This window comes from Sminthopsis crassicaudata, chromosome 4 (genome assembly GCF_048593235.1).
Source record: "Sminthopsis crassicaudata isolate SCR6 chromosome 4, ASM4859323v1, whole genome shotgun sequence".
Classification (NCBI taxonomy): Eukaryota; Metazoa; Chordata; class Mammalia; order Dasyuromorphia; family Dasyuridae; genus Sminthopsis; species Sminthopsis crassicaudata.
The window spans coordinates 143991490-144012783 of NC_133620.1; the positions used below are offsets into that span (position 1 = coordinate 143991490).

The 21294-nt window shown below is 33.9% G+C and overlaps 1 protein-coding gene across 1 annotated transcript in view; it reads left to right on the top strand.

Annotated features, from left to right (window-relative positions):
* PPIL4 (peptidylprolyl isomerase like 4) overlaps window positions 1-21294 on the top strand; it is a 35942-nt gene that overhangs the window by 7742 nt on the left and 6906 nt on the right. The window contains exons 7-12 of the mRNA XM_074309578.1: window positions 34-150; window positions 3872-3996; window positions 7579-7645; window positions 12539-12650; window positions 13374-13467; window positions 17149-17281. Of these exons, the coding sequence (XP_074165679.1) occupies window positions 34-150; window positions 3872-3996; window positions 7579-7645; window positions 12539-12650; window positions 13374-13467; window positions 17149-17281 (648 nt within the window). The remainder of the gene's footprint in view (window positions 1-33; window positions 151-3871; window positions 3997-7578; window positions 7646-12538; window positions 12651-13373; window positions 13468-17148; window positions 17282-21294) is intronic.

Consider the following 21294-nt stretch of genomic DNA (forward strand, 5'->3'; position numbering starts at 1 on the left):
CAATCATTTTTGTTTTGTCTTTTCCCCATGTAGAGTGGCCGAATAGGAGCAGATGAAGAAATTGATGATTTCAAAGGGAGATCAGCTGAAGAAATTGAAGAAATAATGGCTGAGAAGGAGGCAAAAACTCAGGCTATTCTTTTAGAAATGGTGAGATAACTTTCTGCTTAAATATATTCTTGCATGCATTTTTTAATTATTATTATTATTTTTTTTATTAATATTTTTTATTTACCAGATATATGCATGGGTAATTTTACAGCATTGACAATTGCAAAACCTTCTGTTCTAATTTCTCCCCTCCTTCCCCCCCACCATGGCAGGTTGACCAATACATGTTAAATATGTTAAAGTATAAATTAAATACAATATATGTATACATGTCCAAACAGTTGTTTTGCTGTACAAAAAGAATCGGACTTTGAAATAGTGTACAATTAGCTTGTGAAGGAAATCCAAAATGCAGGCAGACAAAATTAGAGGGGTTTGAGAATTCTATGTAGTGGTTCATAGTCATCTCCCAGAATTCTTTTGCTGAGTGTAGCTGGTTCAGTTCATTACTGCTCTATTGGAACTGATTTGGTTCATCTCATTGTTGAAGAGGGCCATGTGCATCAGAATTGATCATCATATAGTATTGTTGTTGAAGTATACATCTTCTGGTTTCTCCTGGCCCTACTCATTTCACTTAGCATCAATTCATGTAAGTCTTTCCAGGCCTTTCTGAAATCATCCTGTTGGTCATTTCTTACAAAACAATGATATTCCATAATATTCATATACCACAATTTATTCAGCCATTCTCCAATTGATGGGCATCTACATAGTTTCCAATTTCTGGCCACTACAAAAAGGGCTGCCACAAATATTCTTCTTGCATGTATTTTTTAAGTGGTATGTGTCTGTCTGACTGCAAAGCAACTCTTGTTTTGATAATTTTGGCCAGTCACTAAATATTTATAAAATACCTGCTATGTATTAGACATGATGCTAAGTGCTGGAGAACCAAAAAGAGACAAAATCTCAGTCTCAGACATCAAGGAGATCACAGTCTAAGGATGAAGATTACCTGTAGCAAATACATAAAAATTAGCCATAGCAGAAGAAAAGCATTAGAATTGGGAGGTCGGAGAAGGCTTTCTATAGAAGGTGGGATTTTAGTTAGGATTTAAGAAAATCAGGAAGGTCAGTCAGTTTAGAGCAGGGGTGAGAGTATGCCAGAGGTGGGGGGAGAGCCAGAGAAAATACCCTGAGAGGTGAGAGATGGAGGTTTTTGTTAGGTGAACTGCTGGAGGCCAGTCTCACTAAGGAGATGATGTGGAGTGAGGTGGGAAACACTGGAAAGGTACAAGGAGGCTTTGAATGGCAAATAGCAGGTTTTGTATTTGATCCTGGAGGTTACAGGGAGCACCTGCAATTTATTGGGTAGGGTTAGGGGGTGACATGTTTGGACCTGCACTTTAATGGTTGAAGGGAGGGGAGACTTGAGGCAGGAAGAGATGAGGCTTTGCACCAGAATGGTGGTAAGACAAAGGGGAGAAGGAAAAGTATTGGAGGAATCATGGTGTGGAAGGGAGGATCAATTAGAAGTTTCTAGAAATGAAAGAGTTCCGCTGGAAGTAGTGGGACCCCCAAACCTGCCAAAGGTCTTCAGGCTAAAGTTGAATGGCTTCTGATCCCTTCGGTTTCAAAGTGTGGTAATTGTCCCATGGGTCTTGAACAGCAATCAACCCTTTTTTGATCATTCTCTTTCCCTGATATAGTTTTTTAAAACTCATTTTTGTTTTCTTTATTTTTTTTTAGCCATCCTTAGCCTATTCTGAGTTTTGACCTTCCTGATAGTACTCTTGTGTGACTATGCTATATTTTTGTATTGAATCCATTAAAACATTTATTAAGTACTGTGTAAAGCACTATGCTAAAGGCTGGGGATACAAAGTGTTGATAATGGCTAGCAACTTTTCTGGCCAGGACATATTTATTTTCTAATAAGATTGATATTATCCTATATATACTTCTGTTTTGCATAAACTTTCCTTGGACTTGAATTTTTCCATTCCAATTTTGGAATTTTTTTATTCCAGTCTCTCTATAGAGCTAGAACAGTTTGAAAAAATACAAAATGGATTTGCTGCAAAGTCCATTATAAAATAGAGAACTTGTTAAAAGATTGTTTAAAAAAAAAATCATCCTAAGATAGTTTTCAGGACAATATAAAATTAAATAAGCCTCTTCCATATGCGTTTTTAGCATTCTGTGACAAAATTGTAATTTGAGAAGAAGATATATGACATGGAGAGGGAGGAGCAATTAGAACTTTCCAAAAATGGAAACAAGTTCCTTGGTAGGTAAATAGGGCTCCCAACCTGCCAAAGGTCTTTAAGCAAAAGTTAAGTGAGTGTACTATCGATTTCAATCTCATGAAAAATGAATTGTTGAACTTATAAAAAAGGCAATATAACATAGAGGAGAGAACATTGGATCTAAAGTGACAAGATTTGGGTCTTTCATTTTGTTGCTTCTTTCATGTGTGATTTGGGAAGTCACCTCATCTCTGAAGCTTGGGTTCCTCATTTTTTTTTAAAATAATAGCATTTTATTTTCAAAATATATGCAAGATAATTTTCAACATTCATTCTTGCAAAACTTTGTGTTCCAAATTTTTCTCCCTCCTTTCCCCCTATTTTATCCCCTAGACAGGAAATAATCCAATGTATGTTAAACATGTGCAATTCTTCTATATTTTTTTCCACATGTATCATGCTATACAAGAAAAATCAGATCAAAGAGAAAAAACAAAAAGCATCAGTTTTCTCAATTGTAAAATGAGTATCCTGGTTTAGTTGACCTCTAGAATCCCAACTAGTTCTAACTCCTCTGATTATAAAGAGTAGTTGAGGAATTTAACATTTATTACAGAGTAAATTCACTTCTCTATGTTAAATCATAAAACAAACTTACATAACTAAATGAATGTGGAAAGAAAACTGAGGATTCTAAGAGGTGTTATCTTTGTGTATGCAGTCAGTCATAGTGGAGAGCATGAGACTATTTAAGTGATTGTAGTTAATTAGGAGATTAATTGACCAAATAAGTCTTTTTCCCCCCCTGTTTCTAATTCACATTGTTGTGAATAATAATGTTACTTATACTTAAATGTCCCCATATCTTCTATCATGCTGTTTCCTTTTCACTGAATTACATATACTGCCAACTTCATTGCTTGCTCTTGCTTTGTGAATTAACTGGCAGTGTTAGTTGGGGGTAGTTATTGTTTTATTGAATTGTCTTTTAAAAAAATAATTTGGAAAGGAATCCATTATTTTAAATTCATTCTTTTTAAGTGATAAATATCTTTGGTAAAAGATACTCTTTTCTTCTTCATTTAAAAGAATATAAAATTTAAATACCTTTATTATTGACGACTCATGACAAAGCAGTAAGTAGAATAATGGTTTCCTGTCCTATATGTCTTTTGGTCTAAACAGCATTTATCATAGACTATTTATTGATACACGTTATTCTTTCGGTCCACTTGCAGTTTTAGGGAAATAGAATTTTCTCCCACAATAACTGCTGTCATCATCAAAAACTGTAAAGAAGTGGAATTCTCAATATTCTGTTGTTTTTGTAGAACTCCTTAGGAGCAAGTGACTAAGGAGGGTGGTGGAGATGAGCATCTGAAGCAAGAAATATATGAGGGTCCTTTGTCACTTTTTGTTGTTCTCCTCACCAGGAGAATTTGGTATTATTCTGCATGTTAAAATATTTATTAATGATTAATTTCCATACAGATTCAGATTGATTAGCAAATTTTCTTTAATTAGTCTTACTAAAGAAAATGGCATTGTTCTTTTTACTTTTAATTCAGGTGGGAGATTTACCTGATGCAGATATCAAACCTCCAGAAAATGTCCTGTTTGTGTGCAAATTGAATCCAGTGACCACAGATGAAGATCTAGAAATAATATTCTCAAGATTTGGACCCATAAAAAGGTAGTTTGTTCTTATTGGGGGGGGGAGAAAGAAAGAAAGTATACATTTATATATTAGTTATATATTATTAATATTAATCAGTACATAAACTGATTCTTAGTTTTATTTTCATTGGTAAATATTTGTAGCATTTGGAAGATATATTTTATTCCTAATATTTCATCTCTAAAGTAATGAATTAATGTTTTCTAAAGTTCTGAACTTTAATTGTTGTTAATAGTAGCTTACATTTATGTAGATTTTTTCTGACTCTAAGGTGCCTTATATACACTGTCTCCTTTGCCTTTCCTGACATCCCTAGGAAATGTTTAGTACAAATATTATCTTCATTTTACAAAGGAGGAAACTGACGCTCAGGGAAATTAAATGACTTTTCCAAGGGCCCATAGGTGGTGAAAGACTAGACCTAGGTCCTTGTGTCCAAGTCTAGAGCTCTTTCCATGTCACTGTACTCATCAGTCTTTAGGCATTTATCTCTGTTTATTAAAACCCAAAAACATTTCCAGTGTTAAACAATAGTTAGTAGTAAAGCTAATTTGAACCTGAATTTCTTCACACTTTTCACTTTCTTCAAAAATTTTTCCCTTAAAGCAAAAGAGTCTATAAAAATGGGAGAGAAGAAAATAATTTGCAAGTATACTTTTAGGATTTCCTTTCTGTTTGTTGGGTTTAGTTTGGAGCTTTGGTCTCAGGATAGGATGGCTACTTCAACAGCTTCCACAGCTTTGTACTTTCAGCGTAGGAGACATAGGAGGAGAGGCCGAACTCCCAGATTAGACAAGGCCATACAATTCTCTTTCTCTTTCCTCTTTCCCTGTCCTGAAGGAGTTTTTAATTTAACAGCAGGGCCAGAGTGCCCAAGCAGGAATGGGGAAGGGGAGGAGAGAGGTAGTTGTGGAAGGAGAAGAAATGCAAGAGAACAGGGAGTTGCCGGCAGAATTCCTGGACATACTGAGGAGTAGATTCAGTAATGGTAACTTCTGTCAAGCCAGCGTCAGACTGGAAACTTTACTGTGTAGACGAGCTTAAGCTGGGAAATGAACAGAAGGATCTCTCCTTGCAAATTAATTGCTACTAAGTCCTTCTGCCCATGTTTTTGCTCTTAGTTCTTGGGCGTGGCTTAAACTCAAGATGTCCCAGGAGCCTGTTGACAATAATCTGTTCTTACCACCTTGGTTTTCTACTTCTCAAACCATGGAAGCTGCAAATTATAAAGGTGTCAGAGGCCTGGTGAGAAAAAACTAGATGTAGCTGATAGTCGGCCACATAGAAAAGATAAAGAACAACTTTTAGAGTATTGCGAATAGTCACTGTGATAACTCAGTCTTTGAGAAAAGGTTGAATCATATTTAGTTCAAGAGACATTTACGGGTAGGTAAGGTTACTCTGGGGAACACCCTGGGCTACTAGTGCTAGGAATACAAAAAGGAAGAGTTCTATCTAGGAACTTACTTTCTGTGAAGAGGTTATGACATGCAAACAAGTAAACATAATTTGAGGTAGGGAGTGATGGGAAAAGGATGGATGCAGGCCAAGTGCTCTAGGAATATTGGAGGAGTTTTAGAACAGTTATACCTGGGAGGTTTAGGAAGTCAGTGGCACTGAATCCAGACTTTAAAGGAAGATACAGATCTTAAAAGAAAGAAGGAGGAAATAGGTCTACATGTAGCATCTTCCATGTAATAGAAGTTTGATAATTATTCAGGTAATTAAATTGAATGCATTCTAGGCATGGGTTATGGAGGGCCCGTGCAGTTTTCTTTTGTAAAAAATGTTTTGTTTAAGAAACCAGGGAAATGTGGGATTCATTTTAAAATTCCCTCAGAAAATATTGAAATTTAAAATCTTTTTGGTATTTTAAAGAGAGTAAAGTTTATATGGAAGATTTACTTGTGTGGATTACTTTGTTCTCTGATTAATCTTGGATAAACAAGATGTTACCATAATATTCTAATTTATGTATTCTATATACAGTGCTGTTTCAAATCTACTTTTCTTCATAATTTAATTTTGAATTCACTTTTATTGTTTTCATATTAGTTGAATGGGAGAGAATTTTATAATTCCTATAATCCGCTAGTAATTTTTCCAATATTTAACCAATTAATTTATCCTCAGTTTTCTTTCTAATTTAGTTAGTAACTCCTTTCAGTGTTCTGATTAGATTGTTTTGTTTTTGTTTTTGGTTTTGGTTGGGCCTTACTCATACTTCATTTATTTGGTTGAGTTGGAACTGGTGTTAAGTTTCAAGTTTTCCTGACTTGAAAATTCACTTTGAGCCCTATTTGTTGTGTAGTCTTGTGTTGAAGTTGAATGCAGTGTGTTATCAAGAATCCACAGTCCTTTCATTTCTTTCCTTTGAAACAATCCTCACTTAGAATTTAGATGTTAGGGCAGAAATCCTTCTTGTACTTTATATTCTATGGAGGATCATTATTTGTAATTTCTTATTCATCAAAGGAGCTGTGATTCCTATATAAGTCATACAAAGGAGATGGTAACTGATTACCATCAAAACATACTTCTGTTTTAGAACATACAGGTTTTAGAAATGAATTTTATAAGAAAAGATGCTTTCGAGGCAGCTAGGTTGTGCAGTGAATAGAGCACCAGCCCTGAAGTCAGGAGGACCTATGTTCAAATCTGGTCTCAAACACTTAATACTTTCTAGTTGTATGACCCTGGGCAAGTCATTTAACCCCAATTATCTCAGAAAAAAATAGATGCTTTTATGAATTTTAACAGAACAAAAAATTTTTAAAGTGCTGAGTTTATCTCAGCTATGAAACAAAATGTAGTCAGTTCTCTATTTTCCATTTTGTAAACTACTCAAGAAAATATTAATCTTTATGTAATTTTATGTAGCAGTCTTGTTTATCAGATAGTTGATTTGTGCTCAGAGATAAAGATTTAATAGGAAAAAATACAACACTACATTTCAAGGCCAAGTATGTATGTACAATTTTGAATTGTACATTTTTGCTACTCTTAATAATAGTGAGCTAGTATTTCAAGGCCAAGTATGTATGTACAATTTTGAGTTGTACATTTTTGCTACTCTTAATAATAGTGAGCTAGTATACTTAAAGGGCTTTATAAACTTTAAAACACAATGTAGAGATTTTCTAAGTTATTGTTATTAGTAGTTATACAGAACCTAAATATTCAGTAAGGTACTTTAAGTGTAGTGCTATGGTTAAAACATTTATACACAGTCTTGGTTATGGTCATTTAAAAATGTTTCAATGTTTAAACACAAAAATCTAATAATAAAAAAATTAATAATTTAAGTATAAGGTTAAGCAAAATACTGATCAGAGGCAAAACAATGAGAATATTTTTATGCCATCCTTCTCTTTCTTAAATACATGGGACCTAATGGTATTGGGCACTATTCTAAATAAAGTCTTTCCATTTCTATCATTTGCAAAAGAGACATTATTTAGCCAAAATGGATGGGAAGAATTCAATCTCTAAGAACTCCACATGTATGTTCATTTGTCACTGGTATTTCCCTCACCATTTTAAGTTTTAATTTAAAAATTTTTTAAAATTTTAATCCCTTTCTCCTTATTTTTTCAGTTGTGAAGTTATTCGTGACTGGAAGACAGGAGAATCCCTTTGTTACGCATTTATTGAATTTGAAAAGGTATGCCATATTGCAGAAACATTCAGATTCATATTTGTTTTGTTATCTTTTGAAATGATATGTATTAGTATGATCTTCATGTAATATCCTATAAGCAATTTCATATTTAGCCAACTAAGAAAAAGTGACTGTTTTTAAAAGATTAGGATGTTTATTTTTTTTTTGTTAGTTTCTTACATTTAGAACCCAAAATGTGTTGGATAATGTATTTCATAATCCAAGAGCTGTATTTAACTATAATTTTAATATATAATTTTTTTTTTTCAGAGAAAGTTAGTATATTGTGATGAAATTGAGCCAGAATTTTGGAGGCTTGGTTCTAGATCCTAGGTCAAAGTCTTAAGTAGTAGTTAAAACTTTCTCTGATCCTCACTTTGCTTTTCTTGAAAATAAGAGAATCAGAGTGGATGATCTTTAAGGATCAACTCCATCCCTAATGTTTTGTGACTATAAAGTTAAATTGTAGACAGTGGATAGTTGACCATCTAGAATCACAAGACCTTGGAGTTGGGAGAGACCTGGGGGTGGGGTGGAGGTGGTGTTACATTGCCAAAATTTTTCTCAGTATCCCTCTCCCTCTTTTCTTCTGGAGAACCATTCCCATAACAAATAATATTTTTTGAAGATTTGAAAAAAAAAAACCCTAAAAAGACAAATCAGCAAAATGGATTAGTATTTTTTCAAAGGAGTCTAGAAATATATGTAATATATGGAAGCCATAAAGCCTCTACCTCTGCAAAGGAAGTGGGATGGGGATGTTTTCTCATAGTGTTTTTGAGCCCTTGCTAGTTTTTTGTAATTTTGCAACATTTACCTTTGACTGTTTTGTGGTTATTCTTTCCATTTATATTGTTGTAGTCATTGTATATATTATTTTCTTGGTTTTGTTTACTTCACAGTTTGTTTTTTTTTTTTTTTTTTAACCAAGGCTGTTGTTATCAGGTCCTGGGCTGATTCTGTCAGAGTCTTATTACTTCCAATTATTAGTACTCCTTCATTTAGGGCTAAATCTGCTGGATAGTAGGTTTGTTGTCACAGTAATACTTGCAAGTCTGGGAAATTTTCACCTCTTTATAGGTTAGATTGGTTCATGCTGCTTGGAATGATTAGTGCATTTTGGATTTTCTAGTAAGGCCACTTGAATATTGACCAACTCCTGGAGGAAACTGCTCTGGAAGATACTGGGCTACATTTCCAGGAGCTCCCAGGAAAGGGTCATGTCAGACAGAGTGACTTGGCTGCAGTCAATTTTTGAGGCTATCTGTTAATTTGATCAGATTTCCTCAGGACTCCATATTTTAAAGAAAACCATTGCCAATATTTTATTTCCTTATTTCAAAATCAGGAAATGGCTTTTATTCAATTTCATGATTCTTACAGTATTATTGACTTATTTTAAACTGAGCATAGGCAAGTTCTTTATGATTTTGAAAGCCTTACTATAGTAGAGGAAGTGATGTTAATGACTTGTAAAAGTTGCCGTCTTCTTTACAAAATTTTTTGTACATTGAATGTCAATAGATTTTTAACTTCCATGAAATTTCAGTACCAATTGGTATTGTCTTGTACTTTTTAATATATTGATGGGAGTATTGATGGTGGTACTCCTTAATCTTCGTCCTTTCCTTCTGATCCTATGCAGTCCTTCCTTGTCCATATCCTTCTATAAATCTTCCATAGGAAAATTAATTTAATGACCTAACGGCCTTTCTCTGGGTATTAGACTATCTTAATTAAGGAAAGTAGTGGCCCAAATAAATGATTTTTCTAAGGAGCAGGTCCTCCACCCAGTAAATTCTAGGGGCTTCTAGTTGCCTCAAGAATCAAATATAAATTGGTCTTTTTTTTGACCTTTACAGCTTAGTCCCTTCTATGTTTTTAATCTTCTGATACTTTACTCTTTTCTTTATACTCTGATTTACTTATATTGACTTTCTCATTCATGATTCTCATCTCTGTCTTATGGTTATCTACTTCTCCTCCTCCAAGCTTGCTTGGTTTCTTTTTAAGAGTCAGCTTAAACCCTACCTTCTGCAAGAAGCCTTTCCTAGACCTCCCCACTCCTAATTTTCTCCTTCCTCCTTTCTTCTCTCCTTCTCTGAATGTTTAGAAAAGGTCTGAGAATTGTGATTGCTAGTACTATTAGCTTCTTTTTCTACTTTTCAGTGGTTACTATGGAAGTAGAAAGGTTCATTCAGACTGAGAGCAAATTTGTCTTTTTTAATGGTCTCTTGAGAACAGAGAATCTGTCATTTATTAGACAAAATGAGCATCAGTTCAGCTTCCCTTAATTTAGTTGGGTTGATCCTTGACTAGCATTCTGTTTCTAGGACTAAACTAAGCCTTCCTAACTTGATAGAGTCTGTCAGTTTGTCTATAATGATAAGGAGGATAAAAACATACACTCAGAAGATAACAAGGTCAAAGCTCCTACATCCAAAGTCTCCCAAAAAAAAAAAGAATTGGGCTTAGGTCATGGAAGAGCTCAAAAGGGATTTTTAAAATCAAGTAAGAGAGATAGAGAAAAATTTAGGAAAAGAATTGAGAATGGTGCAAAAGGAAATACAAAAAGCTACTGAGAATACCTTAAAAAGTATAATTGAGGGAAAAAGACCATAATTGGCCAATTGAGAAAGGAGATACAAAAATTATTAGTCTACCTGAAAATCACGAACAAAAAAGGAGTGAAGATATCATTAATTAATTTTTTTTTATGTTTTCAAAACATATGCATGGATAATTTTTCAACATTGACCCTTGCAAAACCTTGTGTTCCAAATTTCCTTCCACTTCCCACCCCCTTCCCTAGATGGCAAATAACCTAATATATATTAAATATGTGCAATTCTTCTATGCATATTTCTACAGTTATCTTGCATAAGAAAAATCAAATCAAAAAGGAAAAAAAATGACAAAGAAACCAAAACACAAGCTAACAACAAGAAGAATGAAAATACTTTGTTGTGATACACACTCTGTTTCCAGTGTATATGCCTCTGGGTGTATATGCCTCTCTTCATCACAAGATCATTGGAACTAGCCTCAGTCATCTCAATGTTGAAGAGATCCATGTCCATCAGAATTGATCATCATATAGTCTTGTTGCCATGTACAATGATCTCCTACTTCTGCTCATTTCACTCAGCATCAAGTTCATGTAAGTCTCTCCAGACCTCACTGAAAATCATCTTATTGGTCATTTCTTACAGAACTATAATATTCCATAACAATATACCATAAGTTATATTTCCAAATTTTTCTTTATAAAGGTTGAATCCATTCACAACTTCACCAACAAAGTATTAGTTGGACATCATCTTTCAAGAAATTATCAAACATTGTTGATGGAATTGTGAATGGATCCAACCATTCTGGAGAGCAATATGGAACTATGCTCAAAGAACTATCAAACTGTGCATATCCTTTGATCCAACAGTATCTCTACTAGTCCTGATTCCCAAAGAGATCATAAAGGAAAGGAACTCACATGTGCAAAAATGTTTGTGACAGCCTTTTTTGTAGTGGTAAGAAACTGGAAACTGAGTGGATGCACATCAGTTGGAGAATGGCTGAATAAGTTATGTTATATGAATGTTATGGTATTGTTCTATAAGAAATGACCAGCAGGATAAGTTCAGAGAGGCCTGGGGAGACTTACATAAACAAGATGATCAATTCTGATGGACGTGGCTCTCTTCAACAATGAGATGATTCAGACCAATTCTAATGGTCTTGTGATCAAAAGAGCCATCTTTACCCAGAGAGGACTGTGGGAACTGAATGTGGACCACAACATAGCATTTTCATGCTTTCTGTTGATGTTTGCTTGCATTTCGTTTTCTCAGGTTTTTTTTTTTTCTAGATCCGATTTTTCTTGTGCAGTAAGATAACTGTATAAATATCTATACATCTATTGTATTTACCATATATTTTAACATTTAGCATGTATTGGACTACCTGCCATCTAGGTGAGGGGGTGGAGGGAAAGAGGGAAAAATTTGGAACAGTAAGTTTTGCAAGGGTCAGTGTTGAAAAAATTACCCATGCATATATTTTGTAAATAAAAAGCTTTAATAATTAAAAAAAAAAAAAGAAAAAAGAAATTATCAAGAATGTCTTAACACTCTAGAACCAGAGGGTAAAATAGAAATTGAAAGAATCCATTGCTCACCTCCTGAAAGAGATCCTAAAATGAAAATTCCTAGGAATATTATAGTTCAATTCAGCAGCTCTCAGGTCAAGGAGAAAATATTGTAAGCATCTAGAAAGAAACAATTCAAGTATAGATGAGCCATAGTCAGTGTAACAGAAGATTTAGCTACTTCTACACTAAAGGACCTGAGGGTTTTATGATATGATATTCAGGAGAGCAATGGAGGAAAAGGTGCTCCTTCAATTAAAAAGAGGACTTTCAAGTTTTTGTGATGAAAAGACCACAATCGAATGGAAAATTTCATTTAAAAAAAACCAGGTCTCAGGTGAAGCATGAGGTGATAATCAGGAAAGTGATTTCAAAAGGGACTTAATAAGGTTTATCTGTTTACATTCCTACATGGGAGGATGATACTTGTACCGCATTGAACTTTTGCATTATTATGGCAGTGAGGGAGGAGTATATAATAATGGATAAAAGAGTTGAATCCTGGTCTCCTGATCTTCAGCCTTTTACACTGCTCTGCCTCTTCAGTAAAAGTATTTAATTGGAGTATTAGCGTATTCAAGCATTATACTCTTCTAAAGAATATGAATATTCTTTTTGTAAATCATTCATATTTTAATAGTCTTATGTGCATCAATAATTACTGGTGGGATTGTTAACTTTTTTTGTAATCATATTTACTCAGCTGTAGAAATATCCTAAAGAGTTAACTTTTGAAAATAACATTGTTTTAGGAAGAAGATTGTGAAAAAGCCTTTTTCAAAATGGACAATGTGCTTATAGATGACCGAAGAATACATGTAGATTTTAGCCAGTCTGTTGCAAAAGTTAAATGGAGAGGGAAAGGTATGTTGTTTCTATTCCTTTTCTTCTCTACTTTGAAAAATGAAAATATGTATGAGGTTCTTAGAATTTGGGCTATTAAGGAAAAGAATCAATTTTTCATTCTCACAGTTTATTGTCTAGAATCTAATAAGGTCTTTTCCTGATAGAGAACAATAGTATGATAGAGAATGATAGTAATCTTTTACAGGCTACTTTTTCATGAATCAATTTCTTCATAAATTACTTAGAAGACTTATGTTTAAAATTATTGTACCGAATTGTACAACTGTTTTGAAGGAAGACATGTACTGAACCCCTTTTGTTTTGTGTTGCAATATTCACTTCAATCATTAGGTGGCAGCATCTGCTTATGTCACTCATGATACCTGATTTAAGTCAAATTTGTGGTAGATGCTTTAGTGTGACCTTTTCCAGTCCAAAGAATGATCTGCCAGAGCTGGGGAATCTGGGTGCTAGTCCTGGCTCTGCCACCATGTTGAGCAAGCCACTTAATTTTCTTGGGCTTTTTCCTCATGTGGAAAATGAGTGAGTTGAACTGGATTATTTATTTTTACAGTCTCTTTTAGCTCTAAGATTCTTTGTTTAACAAATGAAATTAATAAAAGAAGCATGTAGTTTAAACTTTTGAGAGTTTTTTCATGGAACATTAGCAGTTTATTCTTTTTACTAAATTCTATATTTGTGAACTAATCCAACCATTTCTTTTCTTTTCCTAATAAACAGGTGGGAAATACACCAAAAGTGACTTCAGGGAATATGAAAAGGACCAGGAAAAATCTAAATTTGCTCTCAAAGATAAAGCAAAACCCAAACAAGAGTATCCTTTACTTTACTATAGCTAGTTAGTTAACACTTACTGAGTACTCTCTATATACAGAATTCTAGGTGTTGTGAAAATTGCAAAAGAAATAGAAAACTTTTTTTAAATTTTGGCCACAAGATTATTTATAAAATTATAATTATATTCAAAATTCTTTGTTAAAAATCTTTTACTACTTAGTTTGTTTTTTTTTTTTAGACTAATAGCCATTATTATCAGTGGTATCCTAGGAAAAGATTGAAAGTTACTTTGAGTTTATTCCATTATCCCTAGTTAGAATTATACTTGATCCTAGATAGATGGGAACCCAGTCTATTCCCAAATGCCTTTAGAGAAGACTTTTTACTTCTTTAAGTATTGATTGTAACTTTCATAGTCGCCAAATTCTTTCTTCTATCTAACCTTAATCTTTTTTTTTTTTTTTTAAACACATTTCCTTTTATCCTGTCTTTATTGGAGATAATGATTACATGGTCATCACCATTTGAATAAGAATTCTTTAGGGAGTTGAACTCCATTCCTAAATTTTCTCATTCCCTTAACTCATTGTCATCATTCAGTAATTATCATCATTATTATTGCGATAACTAACAATTTTTTATTGAGCAAGTCAGTCAACATAATAGAATTAAAAGAAATTGAAAAAAATAAAAAATTGAAATTCTTCCAAGTTTTGGGTTGAGACAAGCAGGAAGCAATTAAACATGTTATTCATATTATGTCATTTTTGGTGCACTTATTCCTTGATAGACTCATTATGAATCCATCATTTCACACACTACTTAGTTTGTTTTTTTGCATCCTCCAGTGAATGGTCTTTTTCTTTCCAGCTTTTTATTGGCAAAAAAGGATCATTTTCCTCTACATCATCTAAATCTTTTTCTACCCAGTATTTTTTAAGGGAAGATTTTTATCTTGATTTGCTTTTTGTGAAAAGAATTTATTGAATTTTTGTGTGTATTAGGCAGTATGAGGTGTCATAGTAGTTAGTAGCTAGTTAGAAATTAGTAAGTTCTTGTTGATTGATTGTAGGAAAAAAGGGCAACTAAAAAATCAGGATGGAAATGCTGTTATATTAAGATTGGCTAAAATAATCTTTTATAGTCTAGAAGGTACAAAAAATTGATAAGAATATAGATCAGGGGTCCTTCACTTTCATTGTGTCATAGGTTCTTGTGGCAGTCTGTTGAAGCCTGTAGAGCCTTTCTAGAATAATGTTTTTATTTGCAGTAAAATGAAACAGATAATTTAAAAGAAGTCAATTATATTGAAATAAATATGTAATTGCTTTTTTCTTTTCATCCAAGTTCATGGCCCCTGAATTCTCTCCATTGACCCGAGACTAGGAGTTCCTGACATTAGAGTGAATATGCCCAGATTTTTTAATACAAATTTAGGTTAGGGCAAATAAATTCGAACTTATTTGATTGTATTGTTGAGAACATCTGTAACTTTTAAACCTTGTACCTACTTTTTCATTTTTATACATTCATTATGAAATTGATATATACAATTTTGAAAGCACCCTTATTGAAAATATGAGAAAGGAAGAGGCAAACTTTTCACAAACAATTCTCTTCAACAAACCATCTTTTTACAACCTTACAATTGTGTTTATCCTTTGCTGATTACAAAAAATATTTGACTTGGAAGTATAGACATAGCTTTAGACATGTCCTCCAGTATTATCTTAATATGTTAAGACCATACAAAATTTTTTGATAAGTACAGGCATAGAGGGAATTTTGTTCAATATTCTTTTGATTATTATTGTTAATTGAGGCATAAAATAGGGAGACATATTTACCAAAAAACCAAGAAATCTGTCCTTTGCAGAATCCAAATAGAAGAATGATTACCTAAAGGTGATTAGATACTCTTAATATTTGTTTTGCTTGCAGATGATATGTTGATTACAACAAATTTTCAGGCCCTTTTTACTGAGGTTCAGGATTTATCAAAAGAGATGAGAAAACAACATGAATAAAAAATACCTGTTCAGGCTATGACATGAGTGTTGAAGGGCAGTCTTTTGTGTTCATACATCTGTGTGTGGTGTGTGTGTGGAGGGGATTAAAGCATCATGGATGGATAATGAAGTGATCCCAAATTTGAAAAGGAAAAAGAGTATGCTCTGAATCGAATTGAGGAAATTACCTAGTGTTTTTAATGGTAGCAAGCTTACTCTGTGCTGTAAAGGCCAGTCTTTTCAATACATATTCTCTTGATAGTGTTCTTTGATTACAAATCATGGAATACTGGTTCCTGAGAAATCAAAGGTTCAGTTGACCTAAAAGTCAATGGAGAGATGTTTGGTAATCATAAGTAGTCTGGTTAGTAATCTGTGTTTTCATGGATGGATATGATTAGAAAAGGTGGGTGGTCACAGTGAAGCCTTTGTGCTTTGCTTGTACTGTGAAATGTGAAAAAGCCTAGAGATAGGAGGCCCTCAGAATGTTAACGTCAGCCTGAAGTATTTGTGGCCAAGTATTGACTTGTACCCAAGGGGAATGTTGGAGAGGAAAATAGGTATCTGTTATATTTGCTCCTAAATGGTGATAAGAAGAGCTTATTATAGAGGAATGAGCAGTTGCAAAGTGTTTGGAGAAACCTAGAACTCTAATTCTTTATAATGGTGATCTGTAATATCAGAGGACATACTCAGAATAACATTTTCCATAGTTGCATTTAGCATTATTCTAAGAACTTGTAGTTGTTTTAATTTAGTTGTATTTTATTTTTTCAGTTACATATGTAAAAATAGTTTTTTAAATTTATTTTTGTAAGATTTTGGTTTCCAAATTTTTTTCTCTGTCTCCCTTATCTCCCCTGTGCCTGAAACAGCAAGTAATCTGATAGAGGTTAAGTTTAATTATTTTAAACATATTTCTATATTAGTCATTTAGTGAAAGAAAAATCAGAACAAAAGGGGAAAACCACAAAAAAGAAAAAACAAATCCAGAAAAGAAAGTGAAAATAGTATGCTTCAATCTGCATTCAGTGTCCACAGTTCTCTCTCTGAATGCTGAGTACATTTTCCATGACAAGTCTATTAGAATTGTCTTGTATCAATGTATTGTTGAGAAGAACTAAGTCTATCATAGCTGATCATCACAAAATGTTACTGTGTACAATATTTTCCTGGTTCTCTCTTCACTCAGCATCAGTTCATATAAGTTTTTCCAAGCTTTCCTCAAATCAGTCTGCTCATCATTTCTTACAGAACAATAATATTCCATTATAGTCATATAACATAATTTATTCGATCATATCTCAACTGATGGAATCCACGCAGTTTCCACTTCCTTGACACTATAAAAAGGGATTCTACAAACATTTTGCACATGTGAGTTCTTTTCCCTTTTTTATGATCTCTTTGGGATACAGACAGAGGGCAATTCACAGTTTGATAGCCCTTTGGACTTGGAACTTGGTAGTTCTTAACAGGAAGTTCTGACTCCCTTCCCAGAAGGTTCATTAAGGAATATACCAACCTCCTTGTCTAAGATGATGTATAAGAGAAAATGCTGGCTGAGCTTCTTTTACAAATTAAATTAGCAATTCTATAGACATTTTTTGACTTTTTACCTTGAAAACTTAATTGCGTTAGGAGTCTCAAAATTTGTTTTATTTAACACATAATCAACTCTCAAAAATACCCTTAACTCTGCACTTTAGTGCAAAATATGATCTTGTGCTAGATGAAGAAACAGAAGACTCTAAATCAAGTCACTCACACTCAAGTAAAAAACATAAGAAAAAAAGTCGTCATTGCTCTGAAGAGGATTATTCCACAGTGAAAAATTCTAAGGTACTTCAGTTTTTGTTTGTGCTTAGCTTACAGAGAATCGAATACTTAATCTCATCATTTTACACCACAGGCTTACAAATACTGAATGATTGGTGTTTTGGGTGGTTACTCTGTGGGCTACTATCATAAATTATAAATGGCTGTTTTTCACCTGATACTTCACTTAGGAAGTGTCAACAGGCAATCATAGCTTCACAAAACTTATGTGAAAACTAGATTTATTACAAGAGAAGTGAACATGCATGCAGAACCCAAAGAGTTTATGATCATATAGAAGTTTGCATTTTAATAATAGTAGGACAGAGGAGGAGATACCAGAAATCTCTACCTAAAGGCAGTTGTCTGCATGGAGGAAGAAAAAAGGTGCAGTAAAGTGGGAAAAAGACAATTTTCCCTACCCCTACCCCTTTCCCCTCAAAGGGAGGAGTGGGCAACAACAAAAGCAACATTCTTTTTTCCTGGGGAATTACTACATTATGAAGATGTGATGATCTGCTTATTTACAAGGGTCCCAGCTGCACAAGGCTAGATGTCTAGGGCTTGACTCCCAAGGACATGTAGGGAGTCTGACTTGGGATGCAAACAACACTTATGGAGTGATGGGGAAGGTGGGTAGTGGAGTAGGGAGTGGGGGCTTTCTCCTTGACATTCAGGGCTTCCTGCATATTCTGGGTCCAGTGTTTACGGAAAGTATGACAATCCCAAAAGATAAGTTCATAGGACTCCTTCATAGTCTTTTATAAAAGCCAAAGTGACTTGAGCTACATATAGATTGACATTTTCCTTCATCAGAAACATTTACAACATGCTGAAAAAGTTCGTATTTGTAATTTTAAATTCTCTACATATAAAACTCAGCATTCACATATTTAGAGAAAAATGGGCCCAGAAAATTATATTTAACTGTATCACCTATATTTCAAACAAATATAACATTCATGAAATATAATATAGTATTATGTTAGAGAGCAGGCCCTAAAAGTCAAAAAACTCTGCTTCTAACACTTTGACTATTATGTAACTTTGGGCAAACCAGTTATTCACATGCTGCAGGGAAGGTAACAATTTGCATTGTTTAAGGGACAATCCTCCCTTGGGTATTTGTTGTGTATACCAAAGAAATCACTGGACTAATCCCTATCACTAACATACTGAAACATACTAACACACTATTTCACCCATCCTCAAATCCTCTTTTTTCTTCCTCTCATTAGGACCGTAAAAGGTTCAAGAAAGAAAATAGTTTATATTTATTGTTTTCATTTAATCTTGATATATATGGCACTCAGTAACAAATGGCATAATAATCCACATTTGAAAATGGTACATGTTAGAAGCAGAAATCCGTGACACTTTTTTTCATCACAGTTCAAAATTGTTTCAAATACTGTATGCACAGCAGTATTTAAGAGAGATGTTTTGAGCACCTGCTATGCACAGAGAATATATTAGGCTTTTGAATATAGAGATGGTATCTCTGTAGGGGTCTCTGCCCTCAAGGCAGTTACTATGTAGTAGAAATAAAAAATGTAAATAAATAATGACAAAATTGTTTGTGGTAAGTGAATAACAGTGGTATAAAAATGCTTTAAGAATTTTATGAAAGTTTATATGAGGGACTTATGTCCCTTAGAAATGGAAGAGGTGGGCCTTTTAATCAAAGAAAGAATGAGTTTGGGATTTAGGATTTAGAGCTGGAGGGGTGTTGGAGATCTTGTCTGATTTCCTCATTTTCCAAATAAGAATTAGAGTTGTGATTTGTCCAAGATCATATAGGTATGTATTATTAGAGCCAGGATTTAAAACCAAGTTCTCTAACACCAAATCTATCTTACAGCTGCTACTCTATCCAATGTGGGAAAGTCCTTGCCAAGGATGGTTAGGGAACAAGTATTTCTTGATCTGAAATACAGAATGTATAGTTGGGAATGTTAGGAGATGAGACTAAGAACTATGTACTAATGTTAGGAGATGAGACTAAGAAGTATGTAGCAGTATTTCAAGTTTGTACTTCATTTTATAGAGATTCATTGAAGGTTTTTTGGTTTTAATTTATTTTATTGAAAAAACAAAGAGAATACAAAACAAAACAGACCATTGTCCTATGCCCAGCAGAATATCATGGTGGATTCAAAATGATCAGTTCAAGAAAGAATATGTAATAGTAGAAGAAATTATATTCATGAATGTCCATCTTTTCTTTATTTCCTCACAGGTTGTTCTTTTGTTCTCTACTATGCACTCTCTTTACTTTATTTTCCCCCCTTTCATCCCTCCCACTTGTAGCAGGCTGTAGTTAAGCAAGGATATATTTATGTATACATATATAAATATATATATGCACACACACACATATACAAACACCCCCCCCCATGTATATACATATATACACACATATCTTTCCTATCTCTGCGGGACTCTGTGGGACTCTGCTTTAATCCTGCTCCTTAATTTGCTTTGTTATTACTTAATCTCTCCCTACCCAAGGATCCTTCCCTTGTTTTCTTTCCTTACCTTTGCTTCCCCATCTACCCCTCCCCCTCCCCCTTTATTTCTTTATAGATTTTGGAGGGTGCTACATCTTTCGTGATATATATATGTAGTATTTCCTATTTAACCCATTCCCGATGTGAGTAGTTTTCAAGCCCTCTTCTCCCTTTAATGCCTTTGTGTCTATTCTTCCTCTTCACCTCATTTGCATAACAATGACTTTTTTTCTCTTAACTGCCCCAATCTTTTTTTTTTTTTTTTTGAGCTACCTTATTATATACATGTCCATGTAAAAAAACATAAATAATTTGTCCATGTTAAGCTCCTTAGAATTGATCTTTGATATTGGCCCTTATATGTTAAATTTTCTGTTGAGTTCAGATTTGGTTGATAGAAAGTCTTGAAAATCTGCAAATTGAATGTTCATTTTTTTCTTATTCAATATTATGGTTAATTTTGCTGGATATAATATTTTTGTCCACAGGCCTAGTTCTTTTGATTGTCCCTAGATATGATTCCAGGATCTCTGGTCTTTTATTGTGGCTGCTGATAAATCCTATATAATTCTAATTGTAGATCTGATGAGGTTTGTATCCCCTTAATTCCCAGTGGTGATGAGGTTAGTGGCAATAAGAGAGTTGTTAAAATCCTCTTTTTGGTCAGCCGCAGGTTTAAAGTGAAAGAATTCACTTATTCCCAAATTACTAATTGCAAAATGAAAATTTATTGTTGGATAGAAACCAGTTTGCTAAGAGATTGACTTCTATAGTGGCAGAGTCTCATTTGGGTAATAGAATCTTGCACTGAGAGAATGCCTTCTCAGTGGGCAGAGTCCTAGAAAATTGCTTGGGCCCCTGTGAGGAACAAGTCCAGATACTACCCTTTAAAAGGGATCTTGAGACTTGATCTTGAGGAAGCCAAGGTTCCCAGGCTTAGATGCTTATCAGTTTTCAGCCTGGATCTCCTATTGGAACACTTCAAAGGGTTGCTTTTTGACTAGGATTTCTAATTGAGTCAAAGGCTCTGGCATCCCCGAAAGATAACTTATCTGGGGGAAATGCCTTCCCTAAGAAGGGCTGAAACTTCAAAAGGGATCACAGATCAAAAGGAAATACAGTGTCTTAAAGGGAACACAACTTCAGTAAAGGGAACAGTTTCCCTCCCCTTTGATTTCTAGTATACTTGTTTTTTTCTTGTTTCTTGTAAAATATTCTCTTTGATATGGGGATTTAGAAATATGGCAATGATAGTCTATTATTTTCCACAAAGGATCCCTTTGAGGTGGTGATTGGTGGATTTTCTACCTCATGATGTATCACTCTAGAACAGTTTTCTTGGATTATTGTGTCAAGATTCTTTTTTTGGTCACAGCTTTCAGGTAGTCCAATTATTTTTACATTTTCTCTTCTTGATCTGTTCACTCCAGATCTATTGTTTTTATTATAAGATGTTTCACATTCTGTTTTATTTTTTCATTCTTTATATTTTGTTTTGTTATTTCTGGATCTCTCTTGATTTACTGG